The 23634-nt window shown below is 36.0% G+C and overlaps 1 protein-coding gene across 1 annotated transcript in view; it reads left to right on the top strand.

Annotated features, from left to right (window-relative positions):
* Positions 1-21301, top strand: part of LOC140147049 (ELMO domain-containing protein 3-like) — a gene marked incomplete at its 5' end in the record, with an annotated part of 37198 nt that extends 15897 nt beyond the window's left edge. Inside the window, 4 exons of the mRNA XM_072168822.1 lie at positions 13524-13654; positions 15861-15937; positions 16874-17001; positions 18078-21301. Of these exons, the coding sequence (XP_072024923.1) occupies positions 13524-13654; positions 15861-15937; positions 16874-17001; positions 18078-18259 (518 nt within the window). The remainder of the gene's footprint in view (positions 1-13523; positions 13655-15860; positions 15938-16873; positions 17002-18077) is intronic.
* Between the last annotated feature and the right edge of the window lie 2333 nt (positions 21302-23634).

The following is a 23634-nucleotide window of genomic DNA, read 5'->3' as shown; positions in this document are numbered from 1 at the left end:
AGACTTGTGGTTTTAGAACTGCCTTGTTTAATATTTTGTCTCCCTGGAGCTCACACAGCTAATGACATGATTCTCTTTATAACAAACAGGATCAATCATGACATGGAAGTAAAGACTTCTATTTTACATCTGTTATAGGCAACTTTCATCACTACCAATATTGTTACTGATTTTGAAATTTGTTTACAGCATGATAGATGTGTACGGGGATGTGTAAGTGTTCTAAGTGCTATTGGGATCTGGTTTTACACAAGTTTGGGTTTTGGTTCCACCAATAATGCAATTCACATCTGATAAACCGCTTTAGTGCTACTTTTCATTTGAATTGGCACCATTAATGGTTTGCAGTTCAAATGAATTATAACTATTCTCTTCTCTATTCTGCAGCTGACTATCATATTCACTATTCCCTAGATCATGATCACTATTTCCTTCTCTATTCTCTAGTTGACTATAATGATCACTATTCACTTCTCTATTCTCTTGTTGACTATCATGATCACTATTCACTTCTGTATTCTCTAGTCGACTATCGTGATCACTATAAACTTCTCTATTCTCTTGTCGACTATATTGAACACTATTCATTTCTCTATTTTCTTGTTGACCATCATGATCACTATTCAGTTCTCTATTCTCTAGTCGACTGTAGTGATCACTATGCACTTCTCTATTCTCTAGTCGACTATCATCATGATCACTATTCTCTTCATCATCTGCGATATCATCTCTGTCAAATATATTGTTATGATCATAATTATCATCTATCCATCTATGATTCACACTGCGATCCCAGTATATTGATATTAAATGTCCCAGGGCATATAAAAATGGATTAATGGCTGAATTAATAGGCAAAACAAATGCTATAATCCAAGCAAATGCCTTTGGACTGATATCTTTCGTTATTCCTGTTTGCACTAAGATACCAAGGACCACTATTGGCATCCAGCACAGCAGGTCAGTTATAATGATGAGGCCCATTTTTATGGCCATACGAATCTCCCTCTTGGACCGGGACACGCTCATCCTCAAATGTGGTGAAAATTTCACAATTACAAAGATACCGATGTAACAGAATGCCACAATAAAGCAGCAGAGGCAATTGAATCCTAGAAAGAGGCCAATAGCATAGTATGAAAAGGGTTCGCTCCCATTGTGATGTATCTCTGGTTTATTTAAGGTATTATCTTCATTTGGTTTGGCTTCCAAGTTATGTAACAGATATGTCTGGTCTGCTGCTGTTGCCCTATCAGGCCATATATTAAATCCAAGAAATGGTTCATCTTGGTCATCAACATTTGAGTGTACATGTGGGTCATCTGAGAATGTTAAGGTATCTCTGATATGTTTCCTAAAATCTATATCAAGGAAAATATCTGTGTACTCTATGTTATATGTCAGTTTTCTCACAAGAGGTAGCCCAATACACACTTCTGAAAAACCGTACTCTGTGTCGTTCAAAACAGTGGGTACAATACTTAAAACGAATGCTATCACCCATACAGAAATTGCTAGTATAACTCTAAATACACGAGTTGGATACAGGTCTTTAGTTTGGTATTTAAATGCAAATGTAAATGTGCAGAATCTTTCTACGCTTATCAGTACAAGAAACAGTAGAGATGCCTCACTTGACAGAATAGACAAGAACCCAGCAAATGAGCACATTGGACTATTCCTCCATTTGTCTGCAAATAAAGGGAAATGCTCACCATATATCTGATCTGCAATAGCCATGATGAGCATGTAAATTCCCATAAGCAGGTCTGCCACAGCTAAGTTTGTGATTAATAGCTTCTGTCTCATATTGGTATTGATCTTTCTGTTGCATATTGTGAGACAACTCCACACAAATACACCAGCATTGAAGATAAGTGCACAAATACCAATAATCCAAACTGAACTCTTAACCCAGTCATTTAGCAGAATCTGTGAACAGGTTAAATATGGGGAACTTATCTGGCCTGGGACACAAGTGGGACCATTATTACCATCAATAAAACATTGACAAATTGATTGGAAATCTACCACAACATAGGTATCTTTGCTTAGGCTAAGGAATGAGGTTTCAGTTATTTTGGACAGTGGGGTTCCTCTTAAATTTACAAATAGTAAACCATTTAAGCCATAGAAAGCACCAGATTCAATTGTGATCAATGGATTATTAGCAAGGCTTAGCCCTTTCAGGCTTGTCAGGTTTTCAAAAATGAAAGGATTAAGCTGTGCGATGTTGTTCATTCCCAAATCAAGATTTTGAAGATGGTGTAGTCTGGTTATTTCTGCTGTTATCTCATGCAAGGAATTATTACCCAAGTACAGGTCTGTCAGCCCAATTAAACTTGTAAAAGTACCTTGTGCCAAAGATGTTATATTATTGCTGCTAAGATCTAACACAGAAAGCATCTTCAATTCACTAAACAACTGCTTGCCAATTTGTTGTAAGTAGTTGTTACCTATGAGAAGGGCTTTTAATTTGTCCAAATGGGTAAATATTCCAGGTTGTAAATGTTTGATCTTATTTGAACTGACATCTAACATAAATAAGTTGGTAAGATTGTCAAGGGAACCTGGATACAGCATTTCAATTTGGTTATCATAAAGACTCAAATTGACCAATTTTTGCAACCCATGGAATAAGTTAGCATCTAGTACTGTTAGGTTATTTTTACTCAGGCACAATATTGTCAAATCAGTAAGATCTCCAAATATTCCTGGTTCTAAATGTGAAATTTGATTTTCATCTAGGTACAAATGAATCAATTTTTGCAACCCATGGAATAAGTTGGCATCTAATACTGTTAGGTTATTGATACTTAGGTACAACCCTGTCAAATCAGGAAGGTCACTAAATATTCCTGATTCTAAATGGGAAATTTGATTGTCATATAGGAGCAAAAACATCAAGTTTTGCAACCCATGGAATAAGTTGGCATCTAATACTGTTAGGTTGTTGTCATTCAGGGACAATCTTGTCAAATCAGTAAGATCACCAAATATTCCTGGTTCTAAATGGGAAATTTGATTTCCAAAAATGTCCAATCTTGTCAAATCAGTAAGATCGCCAAATATTCCTGGTTTTAAATGGGAAATTTGATTTCCATCAAGGTACAAGAATGTCAATTTTTGCAAGCCATGAAATAAGTTGGGATCTAATACTGTTAGGTTATTATTATGAAGGTACAATACATACAAATCAGTAAGATCACCAAATATTCCTGGTTCTAAATGAGAAATTTGATTTCCATCTAGGTACAAATGAGTCAATTTTTGCAACCCATGGAATAAGTTGGCATCTAGTGCTCTTAGTTTATTGTTCTCCAGTGACAATTCTGTCAAATCAGTAAGATGACCAAATATTCCTGGTTCTAAATGAGAAATTTGATTTCCATGTAGATGCAAATGAGTCATTTTTTGCAACCCATGGAATAAGTTGGCATCTAGTGCTCTTAGTTTATTGTTCTCCAGTGACAATTCTGTCAAATCAGTAAGATGACCAAATATTCCTGGTTCTAAATGAGAAATATGATTTCCATCTAGGTGCAAATTTGACATTTTGTACAATGCATGGAATAAGTTAGCATCTAGTAATATCATGTTATTGTTACTCAGTGACAATACTGTCAAGTCAGTAAGATTACCAAATATTCCTGGTTCTAAATGAGAAATTTGATTTCCATGTAGGTACAAATAGGTCAATTTGGGCAACCCATGGAATAAGTTGGCATCTAGTGCTCTTAGTTTATTGTTCTCCAGTGACAATTCTGTCAAATCAGTAAGATTACCAAATATTCCTGGTTCTAAATGTGAAATTTGATTTCCCTCAAGGTGCAAATTTGACATTTTGTGCAATGCATGGAATAAGTTAACATCTAGCTCTGTTAGGGTATTGTTACTCAGGTTCAAAATGGACAATTTGTATAACCCATGGAATAAATTGGCATCTAGTACTCTCAGGTTATTGTTACTCATGTACAAATAAGTCAAATCAGTAAGATCATCAAATATTCCTGGTTCCAAATGTGAAATTTGATTTCCCTCAAGGTGCAAATTTTACATTTTGTGCAATGCATGGAATAAGTTAGCATCTAGCTCTGTTAGGGCATTGTTACTCAGATTCAAAAAGGACAATTTGTATAACCCATGGAATAAGTAGCATCTAGTACTCTCAGGTTATTTAGACAATAATAACTGCGCACCATCTATTTTGAGGTCATTGTGTGAAATTGGAGGGTTTTGTTTTGGTATTTTTCGGAAAAATACCTCGGCCCAAAACAAAACCCTCCAATTTCACACAATGAACTCAAAATAGATGGTGCAAAGTTATTATTGTCATTCATTACCGTTTTGTGTACAAAATACTATCTTTCCTTCAGTATTATTTGCTGGAAATGTTTGAATATTTCAATTTATTTAGTCGTCATCCCTCATGAATAATGGGCGAATCCTGACTACATGACGTCATTGGCTTGGATACAGGACATTTTTGCTATCCATATTTTGGGGCCCTTTGATTAATTGATTTACCTACGGCACGGATTTGACCGTTGACTGCGGTACTGTTGATTTTTGCTACAGAAATGTATTTTTACATGAAACTCTATTTTTATATCGTAACATCATCTGGAGAACAATAGCATATATATTCATGTTGAATATTTGGCTATCGTAATTATGCATGCATGAGACGTGTACGTGTGAACTGTGAACGCTCACTCTTGTTTCTGAATGCGTGAACATGTGAATGAGTTGCATTTATCAATCATGATTATTGCACGCCGAGTTTAAATTATCATGTTTACAAGTGGATCCCTGGTTATGTGGATTTATGTGGATGAATAGTTCTACCATTAGGGTTTACACCCGGTAAGTAGGTTTGATAGGTTTTATAAATGTGATTACAATTTTATTGGCTTAAAATCAGAATTTTCTCTTGACCCACCAAAGCCTAAGGCTGACAATACCGTACCGGTGGCTGACAGTAAAAATAGAGCCCTCTAGTTTTCCTTGCACTGTATCACTGCACTTATATCATCATGATTACTGCGCTTTTTAACCTGGCTTGAGCATTTTATTTATTAAGCCTGGCACTGCTGGTCAATATCAGGACCCAAGCATCATCATGCCCAGCATATCATAAGCGCGAGCATGCAAGTGTATCTGCACGGCGCGACCGTTTACATGGTTTACCCGTTCCGTTAATACCGAGGACCGTTTAAACAAACTTGCAGAATGAGCCGAGAAAAATAGAATGGAATGATGGTCTAAAATTTAAAAACAGTTCAAGGCTAGCCCGAGGTAGCCTACTCTCATCGTCACACCTCCATCACTACGATGACTGACTTCCTATGGTGAGGAACAACAAATGCTAGGCCTAGCTAGCATGCTAGGCCCCCTGTGCCATGATGTTTCGACTACATGATATTTACGCCTACCATTTTCAAAATAATTGTGAATAAATACCTGAAGAAATTCATTGTTTATATTGTGAGGAACATGGGAAAGAACAACCAACATGCCCGACCAGCATGACTATTATAGGGCCATGATATTTTGAGCTTCAAATTACCATACAAAATAATAAAATAGGCATACTCAGTAATTTTCTCACCCGGATGATAATAAATTAAAAATCAAGATTCAGATTTTGTTAGTGGTTTAAAGCCGAAAGCCGGACGTGTTACAATCTATTTTACAAACAAAATGTAAGATTTATTTTCCAATTTTGTCAATAGTCCACCATACTGCTGTTTTCCTCGGGGTTTTTTTTTGGGGGGGGGGGGCAAATGTTTCATTTCAAAAATATCTAATTGGCAATTTTAATGACTTTATCCTTCAAAGTTCAAGTACACTTAGGCAATAACAATTTGTATTTTTACACCTTCACTGGGATGTCACGGACGCTAGGCTAGCAAGGGGCCTTAAAATAATTTGATTGTAATATCGATTGGTTCCTGTTGTTGTTGTTGTTGTTGCTTTTATTGTTGTTGTTGCTATTTCTTGTTGTTGTGACTCGTCTATTCTTTTGTTTTTTCCTGTTTGGGATTCCCTATTTGTATTTGGTTTTTTTAAATACACGAGTCACGTCATACGATGCAATCATATTATTGAGAGCAGCAGATGCCGGGAACAGCTGACACCTAGACGCAGGTCGCAAAGCTCACTCCGGGAGCTCACTCGATTAACGTAACACAGGGACAAACATATTAGGAAAAATTTTTTATATTTATTCAATATTCATTCAAAACAGGACCCTGTTTTGTTTAGAATGTGTGTGCATATTTATTGATTTATGTGCTGTGATCGGGCTGCTTTTTATTTATTTTTTGAAGGCAGTCGCCATTTGAATTGGGACGCTGCAATTCGCAAATGCCAATTTTTTATCCATGTTCGGGGCCCCGATCACCCCATGTTTTGATTGCTACGTCAGACGCGGAAGTCATTGTTGCGCGTCCGGAGTCAATTGTGAGATATTAATGACCTCGAATTGCGTTCGCGTTTTCACAAATAATAAAATATGATTGGATCACACGCCTCATGCATATTCATTATGAATGTTACTTAGTGACAATACTGTCAAATCAGTAAGCTCACCAAATATTCTTGGTTCTAAATATGAAATTTGATTTCCATCAAGGTACAATCCTGTCAAATCAGTAAGATCACCAAATATCCCTGGTTCTAAATGTGAAATTTGATTTCCATCTAGGTGCAAATCTGTCAATTTTTGCAACCCATGGAATAAGTTGGCATCTAATACTGTTAGGTTATTATTATGCAGGTACAATCTTGTCAAATTAGTAAGATTACCAAATATTTCTGGTTCCAAATGTGAAATTTGATTTCCATCTAGGTACAAATGGGTCATTTTGGGCAACCCATGGAATAAGTTGGAATCTAATACTGTTAGGGTATTGTTACTCAGGTTCAATTCTGTCAAATCAGTAAGATCACCAAATATTCCTGGTTCCAAATGTGAAATTTGATTTCCATCTAAGTACAAACAGGTCAATTTGGGCAATCCATGGAATAAGTTGCCATCCAATACTGTTAGGGTATTGTTACTCAGGGTCAATTCTGTCAAATCAGTAAGATCACCAAATATTCCTGGTCCTAAATGAGAAATTTGATTTCCATCTAAGTACAAATATGCCAATTTTTGCAACCAATGGAATAAGTTAGCATCTAGTAATTTCAGGTCATTGTTACTCAGTGACAATACTGTCAAATCAGTAAGATTACTAAAATATTCCCCATTTCAAATGTGAAATTTGATTTCCATCTAGGTACAAATGGGTCATTTTGGGCAACCCATGGAATAAGTTGGCATCGAATACTGTTAGGGTATTGTTACTCAGGTTCAATTCTGTCAAATCAGTAAGATTACCAAATATTCCTGGTTCTAAATGTGAAATTCTATTTCCATCTAGGTACAAATAGGCCAATTTGTGCAACCCGTGGAATAAGTTGGCATATATTACAATTAGGTTATTGTTACTCAGGTACAATTTTGTTAAATCAGTAAGATCACCAAATATTCCTGGTTCTAAATGTGAAATTTGATTTCCATCCATGTTCAAATAAGTCAATTTTTGTAACCCATGGAATAAGTTGGCATCTAATACTGTTAGGCTATTGTTACACAGCGACAATGCTGTCAAATCAGTAAGATTACCAAATGTATTAAAAGGCAAATTCAATATGTTTACTGTAGCCATACCAAGAAACATATCACCAGTAAGCTTACTTAACATATTACTGAATAGATGCAAAATTATCAGAGAAGGCAAACCTACAAAGGAATTTTTAGTTAGATATGATATCCTATTACCAGATAAATCTAATACTTCAAGGTGGTCAAGTCCTTGAAAAGTCCCATTCTCAATTATTGTAATCTCATTCCTTGCGAGATACAGATAGACGATATCGCTGAATGCTTGAAAGGCACCAGGAGTAATAGCAAAGATTCTTCATTCCGATCCAGACAGGGCTGCAAAACTGGTCTCATATGGTCATTTTCACGGTAAAGGGTGTAACTTTGGATTTTTAACATTTTAATCCGTAGTGTTCTAATAAAGCCACAGAATTCCATGATTTTTGGCCACATAAGTAATCTAGTTAGCAGCTACCTTGGGTAGCATAATCAGCTTTGGGAGTTACTGCGTTCAGTTTTAGCAGGCTTAAATGTACTTAATATTTCCATTTTGAAAAACTATAAAAAACAGTAACATTTTTGTAAAACCCTGTGTTTTCTTCAGTTAGTTCATGGATAATTTTTTTTATCCTGAAAGTACAGTCATATGTTCAGTAAACACTGCCACATTAGATTTAATTGTGAACAGCCCTGTATTTTTGAGAACCGGACTTCGATATTTGTCGTTTCGAGGCTTCATTTTCCGTTAACAATTGTTAACAAACTTTGTGGGTGTAGCTTTGGTTCATAATTCTTGGTTATTTCTTCACTTCTTCTTGATTCATAACAGTTGTTATCTTAACTTGAAATGGGTAACAAAAATTAGTCGATTTGCAAGCTTTTAAATTTTTTATAAAATCTTGACTTCAAAGAGCCGTTTTTCCGTTAACTTTTGAAGCCTCGAAACAAACTGTTCAGCAAGCTTGTGCAAATATAAATAAAAGAGCTCATCCAATCTATTTATCAAAATGTAGTAAAGTAGATCCTCAAGTCACATGTTTTTAAATCGTGGAGATATATATCACCGTTTGAAAATGGGACCCAATACAAACTTTCCGTTAACAATTGAAGCCTCCGAAACAAATGAAGCCTCCTAAACAACAATAAGATTAATTATCATCTATGCATATCTAAATTGGTGTGTTTCATAATGATATCTGCATTGTAATTATTACTTGATATGTGCAGAATGTCATAAATTAAAAAATTTGTTGACATTATGGTTAATATTTGAAAAATATACTGATACCCAAAAATACCTGTTTCGAGGCTTCACATGCAAAAAACACCATACTTAACAAATGGGTGAAAAAATTAACATGTGATAAATCTACAATATCTGCCGCATAGAATCATTGATTCAATACACACAAGAAAATAACAGCTTAGATGATCCCAACACTGTTGTTTTCAAAAAAAACTACTTCTGCAATGTTTAAAAATTGTTAACATGAAACCTTCGAAACAAAAAAAAATGACTTGCTGTGATAATTTAATTTTTGTCACAACTGAAATTCAATACTTAGAAGCAAAGCATGAAAATTGGTAATTGTGATATTTTTACCTATTTTTTATGTCAACTTGTAGTAGTTAGCCAAATATTTTACTTAATGATCACCTGTGTTGTTAACTGAAGCCTCCGAAACACAAATCGCTTGAATTGCCAATTCTAAAAAATAACTCCAATTTCTGTGAAACTTGGCTGGGAGGTTCCTTTCATCAAGTAGTATTTGTACATGAAGTTAGACATTCAAATTATTTTAGGAATCCAATTAAAACTTAAAAAATATGTTTAAGGTTTGGAAATTTCCATTGTAAATGACACTTAATGTTAAAAATTTTCAAAACTGCAATTACAAACATAGCAAAACATGGTATAAAATTTAACTTATATCTGTTGACTTACTTTGGAATGGGATTTCACATGTATTCCAGCATTCATGTCATAATTTTCTGAGGTTATGTAAAATACATTTTTTCTTAGATTTTAACCAAAATGTTATGGAAATGTCAAATTTTTATTAGAAATCAAAAGGTTTAAGCCTTGAAACATTATTTTACTGGAATTTAAGTTGCTTCTATGCATGATTTCAGTAAACAGAAACATATTTAAGTGGTTTGAAATTTTGACCCTAAAAATCAAAAGTTACACCCTTTACTGTGAAAATGACCATATACAAGCAAAATGTTGTAGTTTTGATTGACATGAGAGCACTGGATTTCAAATTCAAGATGCTTCAGCGTGCAGGAACAAAGCGCTAAACATTGTGGTAGCTCTGCAAATGCAGTAGAGTTGACAACACCATGATACACATTATCAAAATTGTCCACATATCTACATGTACTCATCATGGTTGTAATTTCCTCTTCAGCAGAAGCTCCACCACAAAAGTGAGCTTCTTGAACCATAACTCCATCCGATGTTTGAACTTGTTGGATTTGCAATGTAGCTGAACCTTTCACAGTCATATTGTTGCTTGTGAAAAAGACACTGCATGGCTCTGCTTGGCGCGTAAATGCAACAACACTTTTGTTCCAGCACTGGTCCTGCCAACGAACTTGTATATAAAAGAACTCATGCACAGACCAGTTGACAGCAGAATGGAGGATATCTAGGTGTATACCCATTCCGGATGGGGCAGATATGGTGCAACTATCACTCACACCTCACACTAGTTTGGATGATAGTATCACTATTCAACATGATGGGATTATCAAACGAGCATTTAGTTATGTTGTGTGGTAAAGTGGGTGTCGTTTCTCGAATACTGAATTCTGTGGTACTGATACATTGTGATGTTGTTTTATTCCAGGGTAAAGTTGTTGCTGTTGTTGAAACATGTTCAGGTGAAGTTGTTGATTCACGATTTCTGAATTCCTTGGTACCAGTTATTTTTATACGTGATGCTGTTTTTATGCGCGATGTTGTTTCATACCAGGATGAAGTAGTTGCTGTTGTTGGTGCATGTTTAGGAAAAGTTGTCCGTCTGTGAATATTCCTACTTAGTTCCATGGTACCGGTTGTTTTTATGTGCGATGTTGTTTTTATGGGTGATGTTGTTTCATACCAGGATGAAGTGTTCGCTGTTGTTGAAGCATGTTTAGATGAGGTCTTCTGCGACTTTTTCATCTTTATGATTGATAGATTTGTGGGCAGCATTGTTTCTATTAGGGATTTATCCCCAGCTCTGGTAGTTGTGGTTGAGATGAAATGAGATGATGTTGCATTAATTGCAGCATTCTCCTGTTGGCTCAAAGTTGTAGCATCCAAACCTGCAACAGTGCAGTACAACAGTTGAAGACTTAACACTAAAGTCAAGCAGTACATCGCCATAGTTCATGGTTTGATATAGTACACAGTCAAATTTTCATTCAATTTGCAATTCATTTGACGTATATAGTACACTATAGTACACTAGCTTACTTCCTCTAGTTGGAAATCTGTGATGGAAGTGTTTCCTACAAAAACATTCACTGAATATGAAAAGCTGCAGCTACTATTATTATATGACTTGAGCTGAATTAAATTAGTTTTAAAACATTCCACATAAGTTCCATCATCATGTCAAAATTAGTCCATATCAGGCGAGGTGAAAACCAAGCAGCAATATTAATTTCAGATGCGTCACTCGAAAGATTAAAAAAAATTCACATGCGTCACAATGATGTATGTAGGAAAATAACCAAACTTTCCGATAAAACTCCCCCCTATATACCATTACAAACTTCAGTTATTTGTGTTAATCCATTAGTTTTGATTTTGTTCTCCCACTCATACTGTTATTGTTTTCACACCATGAAAATATTGCTTACTGATGGTGCTTGAACGTGTCATGAATCTTTTGTCCTATTGAATGATTTTACTTTCATGACTATTGAGCTTGATATCATGTACTAGTGTATTTGTAATTCTACTTTTGTTTGGTATTAGTCAGCATATTTAAATCAGGTGTTTTTCCTGGTTTATCTGGGTTTTTTCCAGCAAACGTAGACCCTTTTTTGTGTGGTGTTTAGAACCTCTGTACTTATGTGACAGATCTATTAATACCTATTATTATATCATCATGTGATCCATATCTTAACTCTCTAAAGTTTTTTCCAGCTTTAAAATATCTTAAACAATTTCTGCCACTAACATATTTTAAAGTTGAGTTAAGTTCAGGGGCTATTTTAACGTGCCTCACTGTCACATTCGTGCAATGAGATAAAAGTGTTGATGAAGTAGAGTGCATTTCAAAAATAAAAAAATTGACATTTTTACCTGAATGTGACCGTAATAAAGGCTCTACCATTGTCTACTATTAAAGCATATCTACACGGATTGTTAATTGTCACTGTACTAATATTTTATCTCGACACATACGTGACAGTGAGGCACGTTAAAATAGCCCCTGGTTAAGTTTGCAAACATGCATGTACAATGGCACTTTTTTATCATCACAGATGCAGTATAGCTTGTCATGTGGCACAATGTGATCCAATCTGAATATTAGAAAATGCTTTATTATGTCATCAACTTGCCTAATAACCAACTAGTGTGCTATTATAGCCAAAAGCCTTAGGTCCTTAGCATACATGGTTGCAAATCTATGAGCATTCCCACTAGCTGCCATGTTATTGGAGGTTTTGGTGGGTTTTTTTGTTTGTTTGTTTTGCTTCTCAGCTACTTTTTGATCTTAAGGGGGAGGGGCTCAAGTTTGCTTTGAGTATAGGCAAATGCCATTTGGGGATTTGAAAGTGGACCCATCGATATACCTATTTTCCAAGACATTTTTACAACTTTCCCCAAACAATTTTGGGTAGATTTTGACTAATGTGAGAGAAAATTTAATTTGGGTATCTTTCATACAAAAAAAATGAGAAAATTTTAAAAGGTGACCCATCGATATACCAAATTTGATCTTGAAAAGGGTGTCATTGTATATTCCAAATGGCCAAAAGTATTTGGTCATTTTGTACTTAGTAACCGTTTTGGCTATTGTCTGTATCACAATAGCCACCTTTGGTCTGATTGGATCAGATTGCATTATACATATTATGATCCACATCAATGCGCATTCCTGAGATGTGGATCATTGTGGACATTATATGCTGGCGAAGTTATGTAATAAATCAGATTAACTACCATAGCAATAGGTGAAAACAATTTTGAACATATCGCGCTGCACTACAAGCAGATTGAACTAGTCACCTGTGTATGTCTGCAATCATAGATTGCACACAATACTGGTCTTTTCAAAGATACTAATCTTACAGAGTGCAAATGATCAGCATGATATGGTTCAATGCAGAGGTACCGCGTGAAAGTATCAGTGCAGCGCGGTATATTCAAAAATTGTTTTCACCTATTGCTATGGTAGTTAATCCGATTATTACGTAACTTCGCCAGCGTATGGCATCCTGCAACACACTGTAATTATGCACTTACAAGAAAAGCGATCATTTCCCAGATGCGGATTGGAGTGCAGTGGAGACAGTTGATATTATTGGTGCACATCAAAAGAGTGCACATTGATGTGGATTGATGTGGTTCTTGCCTCCCATGTGGAGGTACCCTATGTTTAACATACCGTGTCCATATGCTAACTGGAAAGATTTGATTTCCTGTGACCGGGAAAGTATATGTAGTAACTTGTAACCATGCATGGTAATGACTGTTCAATTCTATAATGTCTATTACTCTCTTTTTATTTAATTGAAAACCGGAATAAAATTGTCTCCAATACAGTCATTACTGGGTCATTAATTCAAATAAATAGTATGTTTTATAAGCTTATAATGTTAAGTTCAAACATCTCATTTCCTGTGGCATTATTACATTATTACCCAGGTAATGATCCATCAACGGATCTAAGAGCGTGTGGATTCCTGGGGCTCATGACGTTGCTACATTTCTTAATGGAACCGGAAAGACTTACACTGGCTAAAGAGATCTACAAATTATCTTTGAATGAAACACAAGTAAGTGGTACATTAATGGCAGGTATGATGGTTAAGGTGGCACTGGTTGGGTATTTGGTTGTAGGCCAAAAATTAATTGTTTGTTTGCCCTTTCCCAACTGACCTTAATCTGGAAAATCTGGAAAAATGTTTCTGGAAATTCCAGAAAAGGTCTTTTTTTTTCTTTTTTACTTTCAGAATTTTGAATTTTGACATCCTGAAATGTATTTTTTAAACAGTTTCTTCACACTTTTAAATCTAAAAATATGAATGAAGTGACACAGTAAAGAAATATCTTAAATTACATTGATTTAGCCTCTTTTTTTATCTTTTTATTAAGCTAGTGTGTACTTATGTAACATATTTTGGCTATAGAAAAAAAATCTGACTGACTTTGTCTTCCACAGAGAGAGAAAGGACAAGCAAACAATTACCAAAAATGTCAAATCCTTAAGCTTTAATGAATTTTGTAAATATTCCTGTTTTGAGTGGGGCAGTTCCATAATGAGGTAATATGTCCTGTCATCATAACATGGTCCTGCTGTATTCTAGACATACACATGTAGGTAAATAAACTTGATTCCGGGGATTTCCCAGCCAATATTGCACAAGCCCATTATTTGCAACATGCATAAGTTTGAAAGGCTGTCCAGAGATGTCCAGTTAAGGGATCTGGAATGAGCGTTTTGAGCGTTTCAACCGTATTTTTTATGGAACATGTCCTCGAAGTAAATTTTATAAATCTAATGATATATTCTTAAAGTGTATGTAGCTGGGAGGAAAAGCCGGACGATCAATTGAAAATTTTGGCCGTTCTTATTGAAGATATGGATTTTTTCCCCCCACAAAGGCGTATTTTTTTTGTGTGTTTTGGGGAAAAAATCCATATCTTCAATACGAAAGGTCAAAATTTTCAATTGATCGTCGGCCTTTCATCCCACCTACATACACTGTAAGTATAAATCATCAGATTTATTAAGTTTTATTACTTCGAGTACTGTTAAATATCAAAAATATCAATTTTTAATGATTTGCCATAAAATGTGTATTACATTGCAAATTTCAAAAAATCAAAATTATTTGATATCAGAAGGCCATTCTTCGTATTCAGAATGCAATTCGATATGTCTGATGTGCTCTAATGTCCCACAATAAATACTGTCCAAACATTCATACCCCTTCCCTTAAAGGTGTTATATATAATTATGTATATAGCCCAAGTTAATGACTTGTTCAGAGCAAATAATGCATTTCCAGTTGTGAAGGTTAATTTCAGGCGATACTGAAGCAGCATAGCTGATCTTGGACAATTTAGTAAACATATTTTCCACCTGTCAGTATCACTTTAAACAGAGTAAATGGTGTGGAGTCAAAGTCTACATATCATTTAACATTTGATAATTATGTTATGACATGGTAGTACTTTGTTACTCAAGTGGCAATTTGTCATGTTAATGTGTCATAATATTCAGAATCTTGTCCATATAATGTGTCAACAAAATGTTTGAACCTCCTCAAAGGAAAGAATAAATATGTGCAAAATTTTTTATTAATTTGGTTTGAATATTCAATTCTTATTTAATTCTTGTTTCTTAATTACTATTTTATTTGGGGGGGGGGGGGTCTCCTTGTATGGTCTGATAAACACTGCAGATAAAACTATCAAGAGAAACTAAGTAAACCCTTTACTTCCATGTTGCATTTAGGTTTGAACGAATATTAATACAAAATAACTTACTAGAACAGTTGAATATAATGTTGAAGCCAATAAAGAGATACAGATATGAACTCCAAACAGTCACAGTCTCAGCATCACCTGATAATGAGGGCCGATCATTCCATAAAATGCGACAGGCAAAACTGCTACGCACATACTGCATATTTTATGGTCTTTTGTGTAAACACAAAGACACACAATGCTCTATCGCATATACGCGAAGGCACGCAATGCTAGCATGATTGTTAGACATGGCATGATCGAATGATAGGCCCTCATGAATATGCACAAATTCACAGCATACAATGCACAGGGACTTTGACTTTTGGAAACATAGTCTGTATTTGTGTATGGTTGATTTAGCTCTAATAGCCTGACTCAATTTGTCAGCATAGATTTTACGATGAAATTTAAAATATCAATTTACAGCACTGAAGTTAGTTTATTTTAATTTAATTTAGATGTATTTAAACATCAATGACTATTTTTCTTGTCTTGTATTTGTTGCAGAACTTCCCATTTTGTGTGATGTCAATCAATATTACAAGGATATCATTGCAAGCATTAAGAGAAGAACATTTATCAAGGTAAAATTATGAACAATTGGTTTTGTTCACCAGTGGTGGGTTTTCAGGAGAGTCTTGGTGCACTAAAATAATGCAGATATCAAGTTGTAATTCTGAGCCTTGCAAATAAGCAGCATGCTATACACTGGTTAAGGTCTTTAATTGCCTTTGATGCAAGAGGTCCTGGGTTCAAATATCAGCAGGACAAACAAAACAACTCCACTCTGACCCAGGGTTGTAGCTACAGTGGGTGGTGGTGGGTGGCAGTTTTGGAGCTAACCACTCAACTGTAATTTTAGCAATGGAGCCCACCACTCAGAGGCCAAAAATTTTATTAACTTAGTCAAGAATTTGGTAAATTTTGACAACAAATTGCCAAATATGCAAGATTTTCATCAAATGCCACCCAGCACTAAAAATATCCTAGCTGCAACCTTGCCACTCTCCCTGTAGCTCATCTGGAAAAGGCGGGGCAAATGACCCATGATAAAAGACCTTGTTCAGTCGGTTCAGATCAGGGTAAAAAGGCCAATTGCTGGCTACACTTGCCTGTCCTGTAAAAATGTCCCCGACGAGCTGTCTACAGTTGGATGAAGTTTCGTCAGTGTTATCTCCTAGATGTCAGCAGTTGATGCCTAGATAATGCTTGACATTAAAAAAAAATAACAAAAAACAGTAATTAGTGTAAATTTGGCATTGAACATTTTGTGCAGCAATACATATTAGGCCTATATGGTTATGAACTAGTAAAATAATAGAAAAAAATGATACATGCTAAATGAAGTGCTGGCAGGCAAGTTGGGCAAAATTGCAAGGTAGTTACAAACTTAGAACCTGCACCCTGATTTGTAGATATAGCTGCCAATATGATTTATGGTTTGTGTTTCATTATTTTCTAGGCATTTGAAATTTTCTGGATTTGAACAGATGTTATTATTTATTCATCTTTTCCTACAGGGAATGCAACAGGAGAAAACAAGTAGTTGGTGTAGTGAATGATTTTTATGCTGGTGTATTTCTTAATTTATTTCAAATTTGGAAGCAACAACACAAAACAATTAAAGACTCAGGTTTTGTAATAAAAGGTAAGAAACTGGATAGAATCTTTGTCCACAATCTTCCTTCTTATACGCTGGTGAAGTGATGTAATAATCGGATTAACTACCATAGCAATAGGAGAAAACAATTTTTGAATATACTATGCTGCACTGGTACATTCACACGGTACCTCTTCATTGAACCATATCATGCTGATTACTGGTACCTGTAAGATTAGTATCTTTGAAAAGACCGATATTGTATTCAATCTATGATTGCAGACATACACAGGTGATGAGTGCAACCTGCTTGTAGTGTAGCATGATGTATTCAAAAATTGTTTTCACCTATTGCTATGGTAGTTAATCTGATTATTACATCACTTTGTCAGTGTTTATGTGTATTTTTGTATTGGAGCTATTTCAATATAATTTGAAATTTGAAAATGAGTTTGTCTTATTAGCCAATATGGTTACTAGTTACGTCTATCAAAAAAGAGTGACTTGACTCAACTTGACTCAATATTTGGTGACTTGTTACTTGGCTCAAGACTCCAACCTCAAATAACTCCACTCACTTATGACTCAACCTGGTTAATCCCTTGATTCAGCTTGACTTGTGACTCTACCGCTTGATGAGACTTGACTCATGAATTGACTCATTGATGACTTGTCGACTTGATCCCTTGATGACTCGATTTGTGAATCTATTTTCATGACTCGACTGCATGTCTGGTTGAAGTAAAGTTCAAACAAACTTGTTATTATGCGGCTTAAACCTATACTTAAAGGACATCAGCACTAATTTTTATTACTCTACTTTAAGTAGAAACCCACTAGATTTCCGCATGGAAATCATAAATCTTGCTAAAGAATCTTAACTTATACTGTGTGTGAAATATTCTTCCTAATTTACCGATACTTTAATATTACGTTATTAAGGCTTATGCTCTATTAACCAGGGGGATAAAAATTTGGCATGAAACCATGTTCTCCTATAGATTTGCATTAACCAAATTTCAGTGTACATGCTAGAAAGAATCTTTTGATTCCCTCAGTATTCTTTACAGGAATTAAAGGCAACTTCTAATCCTGTATCATGTCTTCTCCTTTCAACCATACAGATGTAGAAACCAATGCCAAAAAGAACCCTAAAGACATCATACACAACCTTGAAGAGTACCTCAAAGACAAGAAGTCTCCAGGAGCAGGAGGCAGTGCCACCAAGAGAAATGATGCCCAAAGTGGTGGGGCAGATGTTGACTTTGCAGGAGTTCATGAGTTAGATGAGGAAGATGGCGATTGAGAGATTGGTGGAGGCATGAGAGAGTGAAGCTTTCTGCATGATGTGAGTGGTCCTGAATGAGTTTGAATTATGTGTGGATCATTGTACAACTGTGTGGCAGATAAGTGTTCAAATTTGGCAGCACAGAGAGTATCCAAGGTTGTGAAAGCCACAGAAGATTCAAGTACATGCGGACTTGAATCCCGGGACTTGAATCAACTCTATTAATAACATTTGCTGTGAAACATGATCTGGGGCTTTCATGCTGCAAAGAGTTTTGGTGCTAGTTTGAGAGTATCCCAGCCGCAGAGTATTCAAGTACATGCGGACTTGTATTGACTCTATCAGTTACATTTGACTGATCTGGGGCTTCATGCTACAGAAAGTTCTGGTGCTAGTGTGAGAGAGTGTGATATGAACGAACAGGGCCAGATCCTATAGTCTGTCCACACAGAAGTACAAAGTAAATAGACCTCGGAAACTGGAGGTATGAGAATAATTATTTCAGTGCAATGCTTCTTTGGCGCGCCAACTGCTGCGCGATTTATGCACCACGCTCTTTACGCGTCCCGTCGCGCTCGCATGTGACGCAAAGCGTCGACCCCCGATGCCACAGGTTTGGTTTGTACTTCTAAGTGGACAGACTGTAGTAATGTAATAACTGCCAGTGTCCTAGTCAAAGGTATAACATGAGTTATCTGGATGGAATGGACGATTTCCAAGTTTACATTTTGATTTTGGGCCACATACCCTTTGCCCCTACAAAGCTACGCAACTGGCCCAGGTCATGTAAATTTGTAAATTGACAAAGTGTTTTTTATGAATGGAAGGGGGACCATGGATCTTGGGATCATGCAGATTGCCATTTATGCTCCACTTGGATGATATTTTTATGCAAACAGTGACAAATAATATGTGCAATCTCTAATTAATGTGAACATGGTATCCGTAGTAGTATTGTCTTTTGAAGTATTAAATATTGATGTGTTTTACGTATGTGTAGAAAATGGGTATGATCGAGACATCGTCCTCTCTAAACGGAGAAGACTCATGAATTTACATAAATATCACAGATAGTATGCAGGGTAACTTTGTATGTCAAGCTAACAATAGGCACAGATTGCACATTATGCACAAAATGCACATTTTAAGGCCAGGTTATAGTTGGACGTCTTGCTGGAGATTTCCACTTGCGACAGACACAGCGTATAATTTGCCACCAGCATCATCCACAGCGCTAAAATATTTCCACTGCAGAAAACATCGAGAAAGTGTACGTACAAAGCCCAGAACAATTCTAATCATTTAGCGGAAAATCGAGGTCGAGAACTGATGGTTGCAACAGAAAATCTCTTGCAAAAAATGTCACAACTATAATCTAGCCTTTATAGGCACAACTATAGCTTCTCAGATGAAGTGTTAACCGATTTTGAACTCATATGTATTGGTACATATATCGTAAATTTTAAAACTTGACTCAGTAGCATATGTTAGGTCAGCTTACTGGTCCAAAATCAAGATTTAAATCCCTGATCAAAGATGGTTTTGATTAATCCATGGTTAGCTTGAGAGACAAAAAAAACAATTTGTGATAAATACATGTATTAGCTGCGTTATTTGATAAAATATACGAAATTATATCAGTGTTTACATGTAATCTGAAGGTTTGTTATGCGTAGAGGACTGTATAGTAAATATGTTTGTCTTGTTTGATATCATGAGATAAGAAAGAGGATTGATTTTGCCATCATGTTTATTGGAAAATTTTAATATATATTTTATGTGCATTTGTTTGTGCCTTGTATGTATTGTGCTTTAAAGAGAAATGTTTTAATTGTTCACTAACTTACAACATGTACAGAGTATAGGATCTAGCCTACCCGTTACAGTACATGGTACTCTCTATGAGATTTTACAAACCGTTGCATAATGTTCTCAAATTTCATGTTCTAAACTGTTTTCACAATATGCAATTGGGGGCATATTATCTGCCGTAAGTTCTAGAAGTACATATATTGTAAAGCACTCACATAAAGAAATCCGCACTTATGTAACCCGTTCAACAGCAAAACCTAATATTGTTATGACAATTTGATTGATAAGGTCGTGTGCAGAATCTTGTTAGCTCCAATTTCATACCAAAATTGCTATGAAACACTCTAAATTCACAGAGATTGATACCAGTATATGAACATTTAATAATTTAAGGTACACTCCCTAAGAGCTGATCCACTCTTGGGGATAGGTGAAATGGCCCAGGCCCAGGGAGGGGACAGGGGAAAGTTCATAGAAGATAGAATATAAAGACATAGCAAAGATAGACTATGCTTCTAGACAGGGCTGGATTTACCTTTATGGGGGACTGGGCCAAGCCAAAATTTGGAGGCCCCTAACTCATGAGGAATGCATGTGCACACAAGTGGCCAAGTTTTGGTTTCGGTATAAGACCGACAGTGGTGGCGAGAGCATTAAAATTTACAGGCAGACGAGCATAAATTTTACTAGGACATTTGCGCGCGAAATTTCAATTAGACCATAATGAAGGCAATTTTTGCTATGTGTGGCAAGCGAAGCACGCAAAAATGTGTAATTGTACCCTATTTTGGCCCAAAACATGGTGTTTTGGGGCTCTGGCCCAACGGTAAATCCGGCCCTGCTTCTAGAAAATGTCAAGAAGGCAACCAAAATTGGTTTACTTTTGGCCTTTTTGTGTGCTGTCAACCCAGCTAGGACACCATAGTGTCAACATAGGCCTGGGCCAACTTAGTCCTGGACCAATATAGGCCTAGGCTACCACTTGTCTAGGCCACCATTAAATACAGAAGTACACTATTTTTGCTCTTATATGCAACATGCAAATATGGTGTAGTATGCATTCCCCTGGTTTAATTTTAAAAGTCCTTGCTCTTAACAGATATTTTACTGAGACTGATGAAAAAGTTGTATATTGTTTCATGATGGTGCACAATTGATTGGTAAGTGTACTTTGTCCATAATGTGAATAAGATATGTGACCAACCACTGCTAATGGGTAGGAATGTCAGTAGAGATACTTTAATGGTTGATGAATTAGGGGTTCATTCATAGGATTGAGGGCATAAACAGCGATCATGCCCGAAATCCTATGAATGAACCCTGTTCATACATACCCAACATTCTTAGCAATTCAATACAGATGAAAATAATAAGGGTTTACAAGTTTAAATAACATTTCCATACCGTTTTCCTTCATAAATTGAAAGAAAATGAGTAGGCCTACTTGCAGGAAGCAGCTCGGCTCATGAGGTCAACGGCCGGGAGTCAACGCGTGATACGCGTCATCTTTTGCGCTCCGTGTGAGATGGGCGCGGTGACATGCGCGTGTACGCAACACTAGCAAATCGTGGATCTCGTTAATTGGGTTCCAACGCTGCGTGACGCAGCTTGTTTATGCCCTGCGTACTGGTCATAAACAGTATTTATGACCAGCAAAAAAGGGCGCAAATCCAATCAGAAACGTTGTTATATCGTGAGTATGTATGAACATACATTGAAACCAACAGAGAATTTCTCGACTCATTTATAATGTTTGTTTTACCTTGGTATGAAGGCTAATGAAAGTTGATTGTGAGGTTCCTGTCACCCGCACACATCACCTTATTTATGCTGTGCAGAAATTATTCATTATTTTTCCATTTTATTGAAAACTTAAGTTTCAGTCATTTCCTACTTTTGATAGTCTCTTGTGTAAATATTATGTCCTGCAAACAGTGCATAGAGGTCACTGTACTAAATAAGCTGTAGTAGGCCTACTCTATTGATCTGCCATGTTCTTGCGTTCAATATTTTGTTGGTTGCCATTAAAAAGCAAAATATGTGTTAAATAATAAAATGTTTTAAAAGAAAGAATAATAAAAGAGTCGCCACGTCACTTGGCATGTGACGGGAAATTCACAATCAACTTAGCTTTTTAATAGCCTAATTCAAGCACCAGGGACATACAACACGTGCTATAGGCCGTAAAAATTAATGTTTTGGTTCTCGTCCAGAGGATTTTCAGAGAGGGAGGTGGGTGTTTTTTTTCAATATAAAATTAGCATTGTTAGTAGTGCCCAGTCTTTTCCAACAGTGCTTGAGGAAAGGAGGAGCCCCTTTTCTTAATGTGAGATTCTGTGGGTTAAACCCCCTAGAGTACAACAAAAAGTCTTGGAAGTGATCCTTATTTATATGTACAAATTTTCCAAAAGTATTCCAAAGTAGAAAATTTAGACAAATCTAGTTAAACAGAATCTGACAAATCCCAGATATTGAAGAGGGAGGGGACAAGAACCAAAACATGAATTTTATATGGCCATAAAAGTGTCAAGTCTATTTTCAGGAGAATTTACCTGCATAAATATCTAAAGAGCGAATATGCTGATTTTCCTAACCATTTGGTGGATGGTTGCACTTGAAAAACTCTAAATCACCTTGAACCAATCACAAGTATTCAATATTATATAATTTGTTGTATGGCTAAGTCATTCGTATTCATGATCATATTTATTTGAATAATAAAATAGCAAGATGTATATTTATGTAGTGATATTTTGTATCCATACAGCAAAATAATATTCTACTGCTCATATACTTTGTTTGTATTTAATATGTTTTGTTAGTTGTCATAGTAACACAACATTTTAGTGTGACAAACATGTTGGTCCCAACAAAAACTCTTCCCTATAAGCATGCATGGGTGTCAATCCTGGGGGACGTGTCCCCCTCCCCAGCTTTAGGCAAAATGGCCCATTTTTTGTTCTTTTCAGCCACTTTTTGACAAACCAGTCCGATCCCCCCCCCCCCACACACACACACCAACATTTCAAGCTGGATTGGTGCTAATGCCTATAAGGTCTGCTTTGGGTGTATTTTACAGTTCCTAAACATTGCTTATGCAAAATAGCCGTATTGCATTTCTCACATTGACAGAAACACAATTTTGCAGGAGCGAAAGAAAAAAGGCCCACACACAGCTAATCATTTCAGCAGGGAACCCTCTATGGAAGACATGACCTTAATCTCCCACACAAGGGGTGTATATTTCAAATGCAGTTGCCCCATTTAACCCCATTTGAAATTCACACACCCTGTGTGGAAGATTAAGGTCATGTCTTCCATGGGGGTGTATGGATTTCAACTGGAACAGCCCTATGTAGTCCCTATTTCTGTTTGTATGCATGTTTTTATCCCGGGTTTATGTCAGATGCCATAATTCCAAAAGTATTATCATGATCACTGAGTAGGGCACTTACTAGTACTGTTACTTGAAAGATGAGGTCACTCAAGGTTCATCTTGGATCAAATTATGTCAATGAGACACAAATACTAAAAATCTTTCATTTTTTAAATAATTACCCACGGTTGGTCAAAATACTTTT

This window comes from Amphiura filiformis, chromosome 3, assembly GCF_039555335.1.
Source record: "Amphiura filiformis chromosome 3, Afil_fr2py, whole genome shotgun sequence".
Lineage (NCBI taxonomy): Eukaryota > Metazoa > Echinodermata > Ophiuroidea > Amphilepidida > Amphiuridae > Amphiura > Amphiura filiformis.
Note: the sequence above shows the minus strand (reverse complement) of the source record. Positions and strands in the feature narration are given on the sequence as shown.